Source organism: Anabrus simplex, chromosome 7 (assembly GCF_040414725.1).
Source record: "Anabrus simplex isolate iqAnaSimp1 chromosome 7, ASM4041472v1, whole genome shotgun sequence".
Taxonomy (NCBI): Eukaryota; Metazoa; Arthropoda; class Insecta; order Orthoptera; family Tettigoniidae; genus Anabrus; species Anabrus simplex.
This window is the reverse complement of record NC_090271.1, coordinates 293794198-293814859: the sequence shown is the minus strand read 5'-3', so window position 1 is coordinate 293814859 and position 20662 is coordinate 293794198. Positions and strand designations below refer to the sequence as shown.

General features: G+C 36.9%; 1 protein-coding gene across 1 annotated transcript in view; it reads left to right on the top strand.

Moving 5' to 3' along the window:
• LOC136877587 (fatty acid synthase) overlaps nucleotides 1–20662 on the top strand; it is a 426680-nt gene that overhangs the window by 224049 nt on the left and 181969 nt on the right. Inside the window, exons 15-16 of the mRNA XM_067151746.2 lie at nucleotides 6103–6219; nucleotides 16852–16960. Of these exons, the coding sequence (XP_067007847.2) occupies nucleotides 6103–6219; nucleotides 16852–16960 (226 nt within the window). The remainder of the gene's footprint in view (nucleotides 1–6102; nucleotides 6220–16851; nucleotides 16961–20662) is intronic.

The following is a 20662-nucleotide window of genomic DNA, read 5'->3' as shown; positions in this document are numbered from 1 at the left end:
GGTCGTTTTCACCTTGCGCGACTCCTGGCATTGCCTTTTTACCTGGTTCTTTTCACCGTGCGCAACTCCTGACGTTGACCATCTGTGGTCTTTGTTGTCTGTATAGAAGTGTTTTGCGAGTTTCATGGATTTACTTCTTTTCAATAATACAATGTGTTTTGCTACATAAACTGGTATTTAGTTTTAATGATATGCTTTTCTTTGATAATATTATGTGTTTTGCCACAAAAACCAGCATTTTGTTTCACGAATATATGTTTCTTTAGTAGTACAATGTCTTTTGCTAGAAAAACTCCTATTTTGTTTCATGGATGTATTTTTCATTAATAATAATGTGTTTTGCTATAAAAACTGGTATTTCATTTCACAGATATGCTTTCCTTTAATAATACAGCTTGTTTTGCTATAAAAGGTAGTATTTTGTGTCATAGATTTATTTTTCTTACACAATACGATGTGTTTTGCAAGAAAAAATGGTATTTTGTTTGATGGACATGTTCTGCCTTAAAAATACATAGCGTTTTGCTACAAGACCTGGTATGTTATGCTCCCTGGTCAAATTGACCCTGTGCGACCCATCACACAACTATTTCGACGCGACCCCTTAAGGGTTAAAGGCACACGACTGTGAACACCACAGTAAAGTAGTTTAAAATCACTATATTTGCCATCATAATTTGGACAGAAATACTTATTCTAGGTGGACAAAAATTATCATGTGCTATGAATGTACAATTTAGACTGTTATTAGCTTATAAGTTACTGGTTACATTTCATGGTTAATTTTTTATGACTTTTTTTTTCTTGCAAAGTTTTTCATGGCTGCAAATTCACTTCAAACTCTTGGAAGAGTACACTTGGAAACTACTCATGTGGCATGAATGATACTTTTTACAGCTACTATGCACACATCATGTACCTACAAAGAAGACTACAATCATGCTATATGGCAAAGTTTTTTATGAAAAGTTCAAATATTGTTACCTATTCAATTTTTCATCACTTTCGTCGAAAATGTTATTGCCCTTATTTTCATAAATAAAGAGTTACAACCACGATTATCATCTATTTTTAAGAGAATTGCACATTAAAACAGTGTGCAATTGTCTTAATCATGACTACAATCATGATTGTATCTCTTTAATTATGACAAATAGACCACAAAATATTTGATAAAATTTGAGAAAATTTTATTAGCAATATTTGAAATTTTCCTACAAAAAAAACTATTTTACCAAATATAATGATTGTTCGCTGACTTTTACCTACAGGCTGTTGGTCGTATGTGTAAAAATTTAATTCATGTCACAGAGTACTCACAGAGTAGTTTCCGAGTTTACCCTTCCAACAGCTTGCAGCAAATTTGCAGCCTTAAGAAAATCATTACAAAGAATCAATTGTAATAAAACCTTAACCATAAAGTATAACCAGTAACTAATAAGCTAATAACAATATACAATGTTCATTCATTGCATATGATAATTTTTGTCTACCTAGAATAAGTATTTCTGTCAAAATTATGATGGCAATAGTGATTTTCTATTACTTTACTGTGGTCTTCATAGACATGTGCCCTTAACTACTCACGCACTCTCATTCACTTAACTCTTCTCAACTGATCTCCACACTCTTCATGTATATATATTAGCTATGATTCTAAATAATTCTGCTTTCTTAAAACATAGTATTACTACAGGATACCTGGAAGATTCTAAAACAACATCAAAAAGTTCCTCATAGGTACCAGTAAGCTACCTGGTTTTTTTTTCTAGTTGCTTTACGTTTTACCGACACAGATAGGTCTTATGGCGACGATGGGACAGGGCAGGGTTAGGAGTGGGAAGGAAGCGGTCGTGGCCTTAATTAAGGTACCTGTTCTAGAATTGCCTTGAAACAAGTTTTGTCAATATGGTGCATAATGTAAGATACCGGCATCTAGAAACACCCAGAATATTATGCAACATGTCCTTGGTATATGAAGATTCCAGAGGTGACTAACCTATAATACTTGAGTTATATACAACATGATTAAACTTAAATCCATAACCTAACCTACCTTATAATACATAAAAAATTGACAAATAACCTAACTTGCATCACATAGAGGTCTAAGAATATTTCTTTACATACAAATTCTTATGTATGAGACAACTGAAGTATATTTCATGAACAATATTATTGCAATTTGGATATCATGTGAATAATGAGTTCTATTTCTAACAGAAAATATGTTTTTCCTTCATGACTTCCTTAACCCACCATCGGTAGCATTGTTAGGTAGGTAGCTCCTAACAAAAACATTCTTTATTGAGGAAAGTTTTCTGGTTTAAGACTCAAACTTTTCAAATTCTAGGTATTCTTAAATGAGTATATGAGTCACATGTTTTGCTTCGTTACGCAATGATTCACGCACACGTGTCACGTGGGGCATGGGGGAAAGTGCGTTGTGTCTGGTGTGTTAGTCTGCACCTCGCTACAATACCGGTCGCATCACAGGCAGTGTTAGGCGCTTCTCACCTCGATACCTTTAGCGTCACAGTTCCATGCTGGTGTAATGTTTTAGTGACAAGTGTCACAGTGAAGTTATAATGGCTAATAGGCCTAGTGAATCTGTTCTTTTGAGCTGGTTGAAGAAGAGGACGATGTATTTACTGATGTTGATGATCAAGGCTTTTCTTCTGTCTGTCTAAGTGATGCTTCTACTGAACATTCCATGTATCAAACTGATAGGGAGCAATCCAACGATTCAGATACAGTAACGATATTGATACAAAACTAACTGGCTCACAAATTCTTCACCCTATACCCTCCACATCTACAATGCAGTCACCTGAGGTTTTTGCACCCGAAAGAACCACAGTGCAGCCCTCACTCAAGACAAAAAACGTGAAATGTCCATATGCTATAGTCATAACGCAGCCTTCTGGACTTCTGTACAGTGGAAAAGATAAATATACCGAATGGCACATACACAAACAAACAAATAAGAAAGGAAAAGCTCTTAGGCAAATTGAGCATCCACAGCCCGTTTCCAGTCATTTGACCAGTTCAGGAATGGAATGAGTGAAGCCCCATCTAGCGGCGATGATAGGAATTATGTCGGCTGCCGAAGCCTGTCGCACTCCTCTGGGGCAATGATTAATGAATGACAGATGAAATGAAATGATGTTGGAGAGTGTTGCTGGAATGAATGATGACAGGGAAAACCGGAGAACCCGGAGAAAAACCTGTCCCGCCTCCACTTTGTCCAGCACAAATCTCACATGGAGTGACCGGGATTTGCACCACAGAACCCAGTGGTGAGAAGCCAGCGTGCTGCTGCCTGAGCCACGGAGTTTTTCTTCGGCAAAATATAATTAGTAAATTACCAGGTGTCAAAGGTAATGCAAAATAATTGTAAAACTATTTGTAGATTGTTGGAAAGTTATTTTCTAATGAAACAATGTGATATTGTGTCATTTACAAATATCCAGCTTTCTGAAATGGCCATTTCTTTTAAGAGTGGTGAAAAGGACTGTCCACAAACCAGTCTTGATGAACATTAGCCTTTTATGGTGTTTATATATGTTGGGTGTGAAGAAGGGCAACCATCTAAACACATCAGAAATGTGAGAAACTAATGGTTCAGCTCCCATATTTTTCAGAGGAGTCATGAGCAAAAGAAGATATCACCAGTTGTATAGAGCTATTCAGTTTGATGACAAACGTACTCAAAATGCTCGTATGATAATCTTCGACAAATTTTTGATAGTTTTGTCAGCAGTTGTATTTCAAACTATACAGCTGGGGAATATCAGAATATGGATGAAATGCTTGAAGGTTTTGAAGGAAGATGTAAATTCTGTCAGTATATTAGTAATAAACCAGGCAAACACAGAATTAAAATCTATGCCTTGGCTGAAATTTATCCCAATAAACAACCAGCTAAACGCTCTTATGCTACAGACAGTTCTGCAACTGCTGTTGTGAAGAGACTAATTCAGCCAATTGACAACTCAGTAAGGAACATCACTATGGACAATTACGGTACCATACATCTGTTGCCAATGACCTTTTTACTCACCATAGAATGACAATAGTTGGCACAATAAGAAAAAGCAAACCTCAATTGCCACCAGACTTTTTGAATGTCAGGAACAGACCCGTTGGAAGTAACATGTTTGGATTTGGCAAAGAACCTAATAGTACACTATTAGTTTCATATGTTCTCAAGAAAAAGAAAAATGTTCTTATGCTGTCCACTTTGCATTATGATGACACCATCGACCCTGTGAGCGGAGTTGTCAACAACCCAGAGGTCATTACATTTTACAACTTGACGAAAGGAGGAGGAGGAGTTGTTGTTGTTGTTGTTGTTGTTGTTGACAGGAAGAAAAATACTACAGCTTGAAAAGGGTAAACAGTAGATGGTCTTTGGCAATCTTCTGTGGTCTTTTGGATCTGGGTACTGTCAATGCCTAGATTATTTATTTCTCTACTACAGAAGATTCAATTCCATGAAGAAAATGTTTCACCAATATTGCCCCCGGAAATCGTAAAGCCACATCTGTTGAGACATGCTTCAGTCGATGTTCTATAAACTGGCCTCAGAAATTCCATCAAAAATATCCTTGGCCAAGAACTTCCTGTTAGAAATGTGACACCAGCAGCCCCAGGTAATTATTGCTAAAAGTTATCACTTCTTCATTTTTGTGAACATTTTGTAAAACTTGTTTATAATCATTACCAAAAAACTAGGGTTATTTGCATTTTTTCTGATGTTCCCGGGCAGAAACGATTTACGTCAGCTCACTGTGATGTGTGCAGACGCTCGATATGCAAAGAGCACACTGGACTAACAAAAATAGTATGCAGTGAATGCTTTTCACAAGAAGTTGAAAGAAATGAGTGAACATGACAATGATAGAAAATAATGAGGTTTACAAATACGGAGACAGTCTAATAAAACAAAATTATAATTACCTTCTCAAAGAACGAAAACAGTGTAGGAGTCAAAATTGTAGTAGTACATTTTTTGGTAATAAATCATTGTGGATATATACAAATATGTAAGTATATACTTACCTAAATATACTAAATAACCAAACACTAAAGGTCATTCCATGTTAAGAAAACAGTATTGTTCTTATGACAACAAGGTTGCCATCGAACGATTCTGATCAACAGCATCACAGGAAATTTTTGGCAAGTAAATTTATGAAACTCAGTATCCTAAGTTCAAGATAAAAAGGAGAAGAAACTAAGCTGAAAATAATGTTTATGCACTCAGTGGAGCTGAGGGTTTAGAGAAGGCTCATTTTAATATTCACAGCATAATGGGAAAAGAGAGGTGCATACATTTTGTGAAACTCAGTTTTTAAGTTCAAGATAAAAGAGGGAAGAAAATAAGAACAGTTTACTTTTGTTTCTTCTTCAGCCTCATCCATAAAGTAAATAAATCACTGTATTAACATTAAAGAATGAAATCTCACACGTAGGCTAATTCATTACATAACGCTCCCTCAACACAGGACAAGTATGCAATGATATAAAAACTTAAAAAATGAAAGGATCACATAAATAGACGACTTATCTACAACAGTAATAAGCTGCCAGGATTCAGAGAGTAACGGATTACGCATTACATGTACCAACCGGTGTGACACAGAAGGAAAATGAAGGAAGGTAACAAAGCGATGGCTGTTCCCACCATTGTGCTTCCTCCCTACGAATGTAGTTATGAAATAGGAAAGCTCCAGTAGTTGTTTTAATAAACACACATGCAAAAATGCCTCATCCTTTCTTCTTTCTTTCATAATACAATGTAAAATACATTACAACATTCCTTAATCACGAGGAATTATGGGTGTCTAAGAGGGGATGTGTTCACTCTTTGTAGGTCCATAAGAGCAATACTATTTTCTTAATGTGGAATGATCTTTGGTATGATGTATTCAAACTGCCAAGAAGAGCCTGTATAAGCATTAAAATCATATACCAAGCTGATGTTAGAGAGCACCTATACATGCTACCTCTCGCAACGCTACCGATGACAGGTTAAAAAAGACATAGAACTCCCCAGTCTGTGAGCCCTGTTTTATATAATGTATATCTGTCTTTCAGAGTAATCTGACTTCTGGAGTGAGCCATGTGCAGCTGTCCTTAACACATGAAGATACAAGGTTCTGCAATGACTACGTCCTTGGAGGACATGTTGTGTTGCCGGTCACAGCCCACCTGGTGCGTCTGATTTTAGAAAGGTGCTCTTTTAAGAGTGTAACTTTAGAAGGAGGTGGGAAAGATTGAGTTTTAAGACAGACTTCATCAGGAACAAGTAACTTGATTAAAATTGCTGGTGCCGTATATTGAAATAAGACGGAGACAAATTATTCATGGTGTGATTCCTGTAGTCAAGACAGTAGTTCTGGGAGTTAGGATACCAGAATACCCAGGCAACTGGAGTGGATCATTAATGATGATGATGAATAGTGGTCCTCTTTGTATCTGATTGACTAGGACTATTCAAACCATCAATGGCTCCTTAACACATCATCATCATTTCCCTTTTCCAGCTCCAGCTGGGTTGGGACTTTAATTGCACCTTTATCCTCCTGTATCCAACAACCTCAACTGTGTTCCAATCCAGGTTACTTCTTATTTTTTTAATCAATTCCAACACCTGAGTCTGGGTCTACCTCTTGTTTTCCATTCTTCAACCTTGTCCTTAATCTTTAGCTTAAGAAGCCTTCCCTTTTCTATATAAATCACTTCCTCTCCATCCATTTAGAAAGCTATTTCACTTCATCTTGACATCCTCACTTCTTACTCTTTTCTTTGTTGCCTTTCCTATCATATATCTTAAAAATTCCATCTCACTGGCCTGAATTTCTCTCTGTTTTCTTTCCATCACTGTCTAATTCTCCTCTGTATTTGTCAGTATGGGAAATAATACAGCTCATACATCACCTTTTTACACTTCCTTCTGCCAGATCAAGTTCTTCATGCTAAGAGGAAATGCTTTTCTGTGATCATTTTTCTGATCTCTGTGTCCAACCCTGTATCCTGCATCAGTTTTGTTTTCCAAATACTAGAAGCTATCTACAATTTCAAGTTCTTGCCCCCACCAATTCTCATAGTTCAATTCTCTACTCCTTCTCTTCGTAACTATTGGAGTTAAAAGCTCACCGAGATTATGTGTAAGTCCAACACTCTATTTTAGGCACATTTGCAAAAGCTTACTTACAGGGAATCCTCAGAAGCAATATGGCAATCGAACTAGAAATCATTGGGATGCTATCATTATAAATATGGCCAGTTCTAAGGAGGAGTACAATAGATATTGCTAAGTTAGCATACAAGTTGTGGCAGGATTTATGGCATTAGGGAAATATAAAAAGGAAGGATGTAAGCTATTCTTTAGTAAATATCAAAAGGAGTAGGATAGAGTTAAACATGAAACAGTTTCTGTTAAGCATGTAAATGAATGAATAAATGAATGATGTTGCTATGTTTGGTGGTTGTAGAAATTAGTACTAGGATTGCTTCAGAAATCCATATTCTGAATGAAGCTGGGAAGATTTTGAGTAAAGTAGTGCAAGGATCAGAAATAAAATTAATTATATTGGTTAAGTGTAGGGATGATATGTAAACTGACTGGATTTCTCTGCTAGATTCAACATTGCAATTGATTCTTCAACTGTACGACTGTTCACTATTACACTTGGAAATATGATACCTCATCTATGAATATTATCTGTGATTGACCTATAAATCAGGAAATTCGTAAGGAAGGGGAGAGGATTCAGGAGATTATTTTAAAATACTGATCCCTGTATGATTTGCAAAAAAAAAAAAAGTATACTTATGCCCTTGCATGTTTTGAAGTGGTGCATCCCCACTAATAGCAGTGAATTGCATGCAAATTTTAACCACCTACCAGCTCACCTGCCAATCTCAAATTTCTAGCTGCACCAAGAATGGAACCCCAGCTTCCAAGGATAGCAACTAATAGCACTAACTGTTTAATGTGAGGATTCAGCGCACTAGGATAAGGTCAATCAAAACTGGCCTCAAAAAGAAAGTGATACAGCCTACACAAAATCAATATCTACAGGAAAGGGATGGAGCCAAATAAAAAATTGTACAGTTCAAACGAAATTGAGGGAGAACTCAGAAAATTTAGGTCAGGTAACAGGAAAGCAGAATCTTAGAGATGGAATGAAATGGCAACTGAATAGTGTTTTGGTTAAGACATGAGCTTACTGTAGTCCCTAAGGAAGCATGTAACAAATGGAAGTATATTTTGAAAGCCTTTATAGTAAGCAAGGGAGAATTTCTGAAAATGTCAATCAGTCACTACTGATCTTCATTTTGGGCAGTTTCCCAGGTGATTTCCTAGCCTTTTCTTAAATGATTGCAAAGAAATTGGAAATTTATTGAACATCTCCTTTGATAAGTTATTCCAATCCCTAAATCCTCTTCCTATAAACAAATATTTGCCACAATTTGTCCTCATGAATTCCAGCTTTATCTACTTTTAAAGACATCACTCAAACTTATTCGTCTACTAATGTCATTCCACGCCAAATCTTTACTGACAGCTCGGAACATACCACTTTGGATTTTTTCCAGTTCTTGAATCAAGTAATCCTGATGAGCGTCCCATACATTGGAACCATACTCTAGTTGGGATCTTACCAGAGACTTATATGCCCTCTCCTTTACATCCTTACTCATCATCATCATCGGTTTGCCCTTCCAGCGAGCCGGGTAGGGTGTTTGAAAACGAGCGTCTTCCAAAGTTGCCTATTCAAAAACATTTCGTTGTCCAAGACAGATTCCCAATTCCATCCTCTTCTCTCCACGTCTTCCCTCAGTTGGTCCATCCATCTTCTTCTTGGTCTTCCAGCTGGTCTTCTACCTGTTATTCTCTTTTCCAAATAAGCACATGGTAACCTTGTGCTATTCATTCGTTTAACATGCCCAAACCATTTAAGTCTAGATGACCTAAGTCTTTCCTCCATCGATTCATTTAGACCTAGGTTAGATCGGATCTCATCATTTTTCACATGATCAAGTCGGGTCTTTTGGAGGGCAGTTCTAAGAAATTTCATTTCACAGGCTTGAATCCTACTATAATCCTTTGATGTTAGTGTGCAGGTTTCCAGAGAATATGTAAGGATAGGAATGAAATATGACTTGTACAGGGTCATTTTTGTTCTTTGTGGGACTTTCTGATCCCATAGTAGGTGTCTAACGATGCTGTAAAAGTTAGAGCCTTTGGTTACTCTGTTTGTTATTTCTCTCTCAGCTCTGTTATTACTAGCGATTACGCTTCCTAAATAACTGAATTGGTGTACTACTTCAACTTGGTGGTCCTGTATTTTTATGTTGCATTCTGTATAATGTCTGCTGATTTTTAATGCTACTGTTTTTGATGGGTTCAATTTCATTCCATAGTCATCAAACTTCTTACACCATGCATTCAGATTATTTTGCACTCCCTCCTCTGTTTCATCCCATATTGCCACATCGTCTGCAAACACCAGAGCCTGAAGATCTTTATTACCTTTTCCTTTTAGTTCCTTTAAAATGGTATCCATAACTGCTATGAATAGAAGTGGTGACAAGGCACTTCCCTGTTGTACTCCTTTGGTTGTATTGAACCATTCAGAGTGACCATCTCCAATTCTGACACAACTTTTACAATTACTATATAGCATTTGGATCTTCCTAATAAGGTACTCTGGTACACCAAGTTTTCTAAGACTTTTCCAAATAGTTGATCTAGGAACATTATCATACGCCTTTTCAAGGTCCATAAACACAATAATTAGGTCTTTTCCTCTTTCCCAGTGTTTCTCTGCCAACATCCTCAAAGCAAATATCAGATCTGTTGTGCTTCTTCCAGTCCTAAAACCATGTTGTTCCTCTTCTAAGATAGGCTCTAGTGTTTCCCTTACTCTGGCTTCAATGATCTTCTCCATAATTTTAAGGCCGTGTGATAGGAGGGTAATGCCTCTGTAATTTTCACTTTTCCTTCTACTCCCTTTCTTAAAGATAGGAACTATCACCCCTTTTGTCCAATCTTCAGGTATTTCATTATCCTTCCATATTGTTCTGAGAACTCTATACAGCCACTGTATTCCGGGTGGACCAGCAGCTTTAATCATGTCAGCTGTAATTTCATCAGCTCCTGCTGACTTACCACTTCTCATCCTGTGGAGAGCTTGCTCTGCTTCTGTCCATGTAATTGGGATATCTTCCTCTATTGTTTTCTGTCCTACATCCTCAACAGAGATCTCTTTAGGGCCATTTAGGAGCTTGTCAAAATACTGCCCCATTGTATCCGTGATATCTTTCATATTGCGAACTATATTCCCATCTGCTGTCTCCAGGGCTGTAATTGCTTCTTTATCTGATCTTTTACTTTTAACTATTCCATATATCATTTTCATATTCCCTTTACTGTCTTCTTCCAGTTTAGTTGTAAATTCTTTCCAACTTTTCTCTTTTTCTTCCCGTACAATTCTCTTGACTTCCAACTTTCTGTATCTATATTCCTTTGCTATCTCTTCCAATTTATTGTTGTCTATTTGGTCACTGTTGATTCTTCTGTCAGACTTAGCCACATCAAGAAGTTTTTTGGCTTTATTCCTTTTCATTATGGCTTCTTTCACTTTATCATTCCACCAAGATGTTCTTTTCTCTCTCACTCTTTTGCTTGTTCTTCCACATATTTTATCTGCACTACCAACCAGACTTTCCTTAAAATCATTCCATTCTTCATTACCTTTCTTTGTGTCTGTTATTGGTATTTTAGCTCTGATTTCCTCTTGAAACTGCTGTTTGACTTCCACATCTTTCAATTTCCAGTCTTTAATTCGTGGTTTTTTCTTCTTGTCTACTTTAATAATAGGTTTGGTGACTTTTAGGTCTGCAATGAGGAGTCTATGGTCACTATCAAGGCTCTCACTAGGTATCACTTTTACATCATGCACCTTTTCTCCACTTGACCTATCTGTGATGATAAGGTCTATCACTGATCTATACTGACCGTCCCAACTGTATCTCGTTATCTTGTGGCTATCCCGTTTCTGAAACCACGAGTTCTTCACCAGAAGTTGGTTTCGTGTACATAGATCAAGCAAAAGTTCACCCTCCTCATTTCTATTACCAAATCCATATGGACCAATAATGCCTTCATAACCTGACCTATCAGTTCCTACCTGGGCATTAAAATCCCCAATTATCATTATGTTCTCTTCATCAATGATGTCCTCTAGTTTTTCTAGGAAGCTTGCTTTTTGGTCATCGCTACTACCCTGCTGGGGAGCATAAACTTGGATTACAGTTTGAGTTTCTCCATTTAGGTATATTTTAGCTTTGATTAATCTCTCATTGATGAAGGAGACATCTGTTACACTATCGATGTCTTTATGGAGTATAAAACCAACTCCATTCCTCGCCACTGCAGGATTACCACTCCAGTATAATTTATATCCGTCCTCTAACATTCTTGTGTTGCAACCTTTCCATTTGGTTTCACTCAGCCCTAGGATGTGAATATGTCTACGGTTCATTAAATCCGTGATTTCGTTGCATTTTCCTGTTAGAGTCATAACGTTTAAGGTTCCAATCCGAAGCTTGTTTCTATGATCGGGTCTTCTCGTGCATCTTGAATGAACATCGGACATGACGTCGTCATTAGTTCCAAGAGTACTTGAAGTATTGTCGACATTCAGAATATGTTTCTTTCCGAGGCTCGTTTTCATTTTGAAAGCAACTGCATTGTACTCCTGTACTGACTTGCTAGGCCTAACGTACTAGAGGATTTTCTTTCAGGGTGGTCTCCCTTAGCCTTTGGCAGTCCCCTGCCTCACTGCAAGGCAGCAGCTGATGAATTTATGTGTTATTTCCCACACAAAGGTCACATCTTATCCAATCTTCTAAGGGAAGACTCCTCTGCTCGCAGCTATTGGTTTTCCCTTAGTTTGCCTGGTTTGGTATCGGCCGCCAGACCCTCGGCCAGACAGTCGCAGGTAGTACCGTCTACTGTCGCATACGATAGCAGAATATATTCTGACCTGACACCAACTATCCCAAAAAGCAAGGATGCCTCTTCCGCCAGTTCCGCCGTACCAATGATCTTCATCTCCGCCTTCACTGCCGTTGAGGTCTTCACCCGTAACCCTGAGCTGGGACCCTTACCAGATGGTACACACCGGGTCAGTGTGCTCTGGGACTCACATAGGCAGGGGCGCCACTCCCTGGGTAGGGCTGCCTCCGCAGAGGGTCCCTACCTGCTACCTATTACATCCTTACTACAACCCCTAAATACACTCATAACTATGTGTGAAGATCTGTACCCTTTATTTACAATCATATTTATGTGATTACGCCTAGGTACTTACAATGATCCCCAAAAGGAACTTTCACCCCATCAACTCAGTGATTAAAACTGAGAGGATTTTCCTATTTCTGAAACTCACAACCTGACTTTTAACCCTATTTATTATCATACCATTGCCTACTGTCCATCTCACAACATTATCGAGGTCATTTTGCAGTTGCTCACAATGTTCTAACTTATTTATTACTCTGTACAGAATAACATCATCTGCAAAAAGCCTTATCCCTGATTCCACTTCTTTACACATAACATTGGTATATATAAGAAAACACAAAGGTCCAACAATACTGCCTTGAGGAATTCCCTTCTTGATTATTACAGGGTCAGATAAAGCTTCGCCTACTCTAATTCTCTGAGTTCTATTTTCTAGAAATTTAGCCACCCATTCAGTCACTCTTTTTTCTAGTCCAATTGCACTCATTTTTGCCAGTAGTCTCTCATGATCTACCCTATCAAATACCTTAGATAAGTCAATCGCGATACAGTCCATTTGAACTCCTGAATCCAGGATATCTGCTATACCTTGCTGGAATCCTACAAGTTGCGCTTCAGTGGAATAACCTTTCCTAATCCCAAACTTCCTTCTATCAAACCAATTATTAATTTTGCAAACATGTCTAATATAATCAGAAAGAATGCTTACCCAATGCTTACATGCAATGCGTGTCAAATTGACTGGCCTGTAATTTTCAGCTTTATGTATATCACCCTTTCCTTTATACACAGGGGCTACTATAGCAACTATTCATTCACTTGGTACAGCTCCTTCATGCAAACAATAATCAAATAAGTACTTCAGATATGGCACTATATCCCAACCCATTGTCTTTTAGTATATCCCTTAAAACCTTATCAATTCCAGCTACTTTTCTAGTTTTGAACTTTTGTATCTTATTGTAAATGTCATTGTTATCATATGTAAATTTTAATACTTCTTTAGTATTAGTCACCTCCTCTATCTGGGCATTATCCTTGTAACCAACAATCTTTACATACTGCTGACTTAATACTTCTGCCTTTTGAAGATCTTCACAAACACACTCCCCTTGTTCATTAAAGATTCCTGGAATATCCTTCTTGGAACCTGTTTCTGCCTTAAAGTACTACGCCCTTCCTGCGTCCAGGGAGGGAACATAAAGGAAATCCAGGCTAGCTTAATCTCCAGGTTTGATGTTTATGTATATATATATATATATATATATTTTTTTTTTTTACGTGGGGTCTGAAAAGAAGAAGGCATCTTAAGAAACGTCTTAATACCAGTAATGATGATGGACGTCTCCATCCTATGAATCGTTGGCTATACAAGAATATGATCTATTTGACGCCTTAATTCTAAATCTATCTAATATCCTTAATCAAATTGATAAATAGCACTTCCAATATACTTTAACTATAATCTTTTATTCAAGTTTGAAAGTTGAGAAAAAGTAAATGAAATAAAGGAAAGAGTAACATCTTAAATTGCATTAATTGAATCTGCTTTGATAGCATAAACTATCAATGTTGATCATTGACATGCTGGTTATATATTGTAAAAATTATTAAGACCTGAAATTAACTTATAAATTGCTTTCATATCATCATTCAAAAAAATATATATATATACATTAAAATTAAAGTTTATTTAAATTAATACAAATCCACTTAGAAAAGTCAAGGATAAAGTTAAGTTGTTTGAATGACATAAAATACATCATTTTATCAGCATCATAATTCATCTTCTTTCTTCTGATATCTTAGGATGAGGATTTCATTTCATGCTTGTCTTTTGATTATCATAACACATCTGTATGCATCGGGAAAAAGATAAGTATTTCTTGCTAGCAAAAACATATGCTAATATTCACCTTAAAAGCTAACATTACTCATCATTATATCATTTATCAAATTAATCTTCGATCCAAATTAACCATAAAACATAACTAATCAACCATATTCTCACATGAGTGTCTGAACTTTAATGTATGACCTTGTGTGATTTATTTAAATACCGTATGCAAGGAATATCTTTCATGAAGATACCAGAAACCATCTATCGTTCTGAAATTATTTATAGAAAATGATATTGCCTATCCATGTGCTTTAATGTATGCCATCCTTATAATTCAGGAAAATATAACTTTATGGTAAAAATACTAGGTTAAAATTTATCAAATTAATGACCGACACTTCCTATAAGGATTCATTGTGATGACCTAATCCTGCCATAACATATTATAACTACCACAACACTTTACCACTATCGTAGGATATGGATTCTCTATCAATGAAATATAATCATGGTATCATGAACATAAATGATCCTAGCTTGCATCAAATAACAACATATTTCTCTTCACAAAAAAGAATCATTTTCTTCTTTTATCATCGTAGCAATATATATATATATGGTATTATATCTCTCCATTCTTCATTATACTCATATAACATCACAACATCACATTAGCTTCATTTCACATATCATATCATATCTCTTCCATTTCTTTCCAATAACCCTCATATATAACTTATCTTGATGCTTAAAATCATTTCATTCCCAATTATTCACTTCATTGGATCAATATCCTCATATCTATTCTCAACATGTCTTCGGTTTATTCTCATATCCATATATATATAACCCATTTCCTATGGCATTATCTAACCTTCATATTTCAATATATCAATCATCACTTCACATATAACCTTAAAGTGTTCTACCATTCTGTACTTCACATTTCATATGGCATAACCTGCCAATATTCTTTGGTTTCATTGCAATGGTATTATCATATTATTCATAACACACTCCCTAATTAGAATTGGTCTTGTCTTTTAGGAAGAATACCTACCTCCATGTATGTCGACACAAATGTATGACTATTGCGTGAGAATCTAACATAATTGAATCATTTTGAAGATATCTACTTATAAACAACTCATATTGCAATCATTTACCTTAATTTAAGGAATAACTTATCTTTTTCCCTTTGGCTCCGGGTTTAGTTTATGTCTACATCGTCATCTGCGGCTCTGGTTTGACATTCGCAGTCCGCCGCTGGCCATCGAGATGTCCTCGGAGATGTGGTCACTCTTTGCCGTCATCTCAGCTTGGCCTCATCCAGACAATCTGCCCTATAGTCTAGTTAAAAATGCATGGCGATCTCGTCTTGCACAATAGGAAGATAAAAATACAGCTATGAAGTTAGCTGCAACATTATGCTGTATTCAAGGCCTTCTAACATAACAATTTCAATGAGAATCCATTTAGATTTAATTTTTATCATTTTAATCTTGCAGATCTCCAATATATCTGCTGTTGTTTCAGCTTTTTATATTGTTTAATATTGTTTAAAGACTCAATATGTTATCATTCCATTACAAGGAATTCTTTCTCTTTTGATAGAATCAAGGTCTTTTCTTTGCCGTGATCAACTCCTGTATATCGATTATCTTTACAATATTCCCCTTATACCGCATTATATTATTGCTATTCTAATTACGCATTATTCTGTTAATTTAACGCTGTAAATCTTTCTTCTTCAAACCATTTTCTTCTAACCTATCAATTTAAAGATGCATCTCTAGCCTCTTGAGTGTAATGCGTTCGCTCTTTACAATGGTTTGTTCATTTATCAATTTACAATAGAGCTGTCTTTAACAATTCTAAGTCTTGTTTTTGTCTTAGCCACTGCCATGTTGATTTTGACTATTTTAACTTCACACTATACCGTATCTCCTTGATATATTATTGAGTTTGTGCGTTCTATTTAAATTTGTTATCGGCAATTGCGACCATCTTAACTCCACTGAATTCGGTTCTCAGAACAGTGAAATGGCACAGTTCCTATTATACTCCTCGATTTTTCACTAAATTGGTATGACCACCAATAAAATTATGCTTACCATCATGTTATCCTTAGCTGACTTCTCTCCTAGATTCAATTTCCTAGTAAGTTCGGATATATTTCATTAACCCATTCATTTCTACGATGCTGTCTTCTGCGTCTTAGAAGAGAATTCTCCAACAGAAATAGATAATTTATGTTGACAGTGGAAGACGAACGTCAATACCGGTACTGAACAATCGCATCGAACGAGCTCGCAAGCAATGTGCGCTTTCATACGTACGACTTTAGTTGTATGTAACTGTAGGCTACAGTCGTACGTAACCGTACAAAACAAATACGGATCAAGTGTGTGCTCAGCCTTGAGGTTGCCAAAGATGACAAAGAATACTGATCAAGTTCTCTGTGATGATAGTAAACCAAAGTTGGTAGGAAAAGAAAGTAAAATGTAACTAATATCTAGGGCAGAAGTATACAGCTGATGAATACTGTTGACATGTCTAGAATAAAAGTGATATCATACGCTGGATTTTGAAACTTTCAAACCTGTTATATTTCACATAAGGTATCAACCGTATAAAAATATTACTCATTTTCATTCTCCTTCAAATATCAATCTTAATTTTTCAGAAAATGGCATGGACTCTACTGACATCCATTTTCAACATAAATCCACAAGAAATGACAGTAGTATTCCAGAATGTTGTATTTCACCAGCCAGTCATCATCCATAAGGAAGGTAAATTCCACAGAAATCAATTTTAGAACCATTGTTATTTTAATCCTCTACTGCATGAATTACTTTTATTTGCATTTGCTGACTAAAATTTCAAGCTTTAAACTTCAACTAGCATTCAGTGTCTTAGATTTATGAGCAATTTTCAACTGGGGCTAATACCTGAACATTCATATGTGATGTGGTTTGACATAATAGAGTGTATATATAGGATTTTTTGTGATTATATGCTAAGTTTTTAACATTCAAAGAACGATCATTACTGCCTACTGGACATGGGTATGTATTACAAGGTAATGTCTTTGAGGTTGAGCCAGAGGTACTCCTGAAGCCTGTGGTAACGTGATGCGGAGGGCCCACGGAAAATAAACAGTGGTTGGTATGTGTGGATGTTGACGGGATGGAAGGATTACCTTTGGTTGTAGGGCTGTTTTGTTGTCTGTTATGTTGAAAATATTTCTGGCTCAACAGACAATTCTGTGCTGAATTACTGTTCACTTTTTACAATGTACATCATCACAACTTTAGGTCAGTTCAAATCATCCATTGTGTTACTACTGTAAGGTGCAACTAAGTTGCACACACACATTTATTTATATTGGGTACCATTGCTAATCATTTCCTAGTATTTTAATAATTTTTGAAGCATATAGGATTGCAAAATCCTGCATCACATGTGCTTAAACCACTGTGAAAAGTCTTCAAAGTCATTTCCAGTTCTGAATTAGAGACCAGTTCAATTAGTCAGTCAGAAGGCAGATTATTGATATACAGGCTGTATCAGAAGTGATGGCACAACTTAAAGCGGTGGAAGGTACATGACAGGAGTAGCAAGAATGCCTCAGTGAACATCAGGACATAATCAAACAATCGGCGAGATAATGGGAAACGTATATTGATGCTTCGTTGTTGTTGTAAATGCTTGTACTCATGGACTCATGCCATCACACCAGATAGATAGAGAATCTGCCACGTAGGCGACTACCCTAAATGCAGATTGATTGATTGATTGATTGATTGATTGATTGATTGATTGATTGAAGTCCTCACGTGCACACTCATGTTCGCTACTACTACTAAAATGTTTTCATTCCTCCCCTGAAGGGGGAGGCGGGCCTTGTGACGGTGAAGGAGATGCTCGGAGAAGGTGAGGGGGTTCGCGACCGTGGCCTATACTAGGAACTGTCCCAGCATTCGCCTTGGTGCAGGAGAATGGAAAACCATTCTCAGGACAGCCGACGGTGGAGACCAGCCGTGAGGTCACCCGTCTCCTGAATGCAGAGCCATGGCCACCCTTCCACTGCTCGGTTGGCCGGTCGGAGTGCAGAGCTGTCGAACCATGGACCAGCCATGGCCATTTGTGGGACAAAACTCACTCTGCATCCACCGACATCGTGTTTGTTTATGATTCCTGGAGCCTGTTTCTGCCTTATAGTATTTTAGGCATATACATCCATTTTTCCTTAAAATCCATATGATTTCCAATCGTGTTTGCCATCATGTCATTCTTAGCTAGTAAGTTCCTTCTATCTCTCCTTACCTTCACAACTATTCCTAACTCTATTTCTTTCTAACCTGTACCTCTTTCTTAAACTCTTTATTTCTCTGTTAATAATACTGTGGGGTCTTGGTACCACATCCTCTGGATTAGGATGTCATATTCTTGAATCAGTGTTCATGGTGTCCATCCACCTGAATTTATATCATCCTCATCGCCTCTGACCATCAGCAGTAAGATGATAGGTTGAAATGCTGACGGAAACAAGTGGTGCTCATAAGACGCGCCCGTACCAGTGAAGCCATTGCTTAGAACTATGCCTACAAGTTGTCTAATGGTTGTGTTACTGATGTGATTCTGCAAAGAAATCTCCAATTTTCTTTTCAACATTTGCTTTTCCATAACATGCAGAGAATGCTTGGCACTTCTATAAGTAGTCTAGCACCCAGTATTATGTAGAGTAAGAGATCTCACCAATGTGTTATACATATGATTTTGTGAGCTCTTATAAAATAATCCTAAAAACATGAAGTTTAACTTATCATTAAGGTTTGAATGTTAAGGAAAAGTCATATTAAATTTTACCTGAAACCTGTAAATAACTGTGAATGACGGGTTCCTGACCCCGCTTAAAGGAATTTTATGTTGTGTATAAATGCATATTTCAACCATTTTTATTACTTTGGTGTCCAGCTCCATGGCTAAATGGTTAGCGTGCTGGCCTTTGGCCACAGGGGTCCCGGGTTCGATTCCCGGCAGGGTCGGGAATTTTAACCTTAATTGGTTAATTTCGCCGGCACCGGGGCTGGGTGTATGTGTCGTCTTGCTCATCATTTCATCCTCATCATGACGCACAATTTGCCTACGGGCGTCGAATCAAAAGACCTGCATCTGGCGAGCCGAACTTGTCCTCGAACACTCCCAAAGCCATACGCCATTTCATTTCATTTCATTACTTTGGTCATATTTTGTTCATTTTAGTGATATAAGGTCATTTGGTTATATTTTGAGCACTTTTATTTAAAATGAGGCATCGTTTCAAACAAGGTACATGTTATTTGTGAAAATTTTCAAACACAGGATTTCAAAATCCTGTAGTAGATGTATTTTTCTTACCCAAAAGAAATAGGTACCAGGTTTAGAAGATATGATTCTGAGGAAGGGATGCTCTACGAACGTACGTCGACAGATACAAAAAAGCATGCTAATACTTCATTTTTTATTATTTTTTAGGAAAACAGCCTCAGGGCTATGCTACTGAATGAATGTATAGCGTTTGAATGCACCTACTGTAGCTCTGTCTGCTTGCATGGTTAAACATGTCTCCTGGATTATTGCTAATCACTTTTTAATGCATTTAATGTTACTACTGTAATACTCTAATACTTGCTAGCTATCCCTAAAATACTTAAGTCATATTTTACGTTTTATAGGTCATATTTACTCTAGCTAGATTCTAGGGCATATTTTGTACTTCTTTAGGTCTTAAACTTCCGAACCCTATTTACCATTCTGTATATATTTGTCATCTCTTTACTTTAATCAATCAATCAATCAATCAATCAATCAATCAATCAATCAATCAATCAATCAATCAATCAATCAATCAATCAATCAATCAATCAATAAATCAATAAATCAATCAATCAATCAGTCATCACTGATCTGTATTTAGGGCAGTCACCCAGGTGGCCGATTCCCTATCTGTTGTTTTCCTAGCCTTTTTCTAAATAATTTCAAAGAAATTGGAAATTTATTGAACATCTCCCTTGGTAAGTTATTCCAATCCCTAACTCCCCTTCCTATAAATGAATATTTGCCCCAGTTTGTCCTCTTGAATTCCAACTTTATCTTCATATTGTGATCTTACCGACTTTTATAAACACCACTCAAACTTATTCGTCTACTATAGTCATTCCACGCTATCTCTCCCCTGACAGCTCGGAACATACCACTAAAATTGAGCAGCTCTTCTTCTTTCTCTCAATTCTTCCCAGCCCAAACTTTGAAACATATTTGTAACACTACTCTTTTGTCGGAAATCACCCAGAACAAATCGAGCTGCTTTTCTTTGGATTTTTTCCAGTTCTTGAATCAGGTAATCCTGGTGAGAGTCCCATACACTGGAATCATACTCGAATTGGGGTCTTACCAGAGACTTATATGCCCTCTCCTTTACATCCTTACCACAACCCCTAATCACCCTC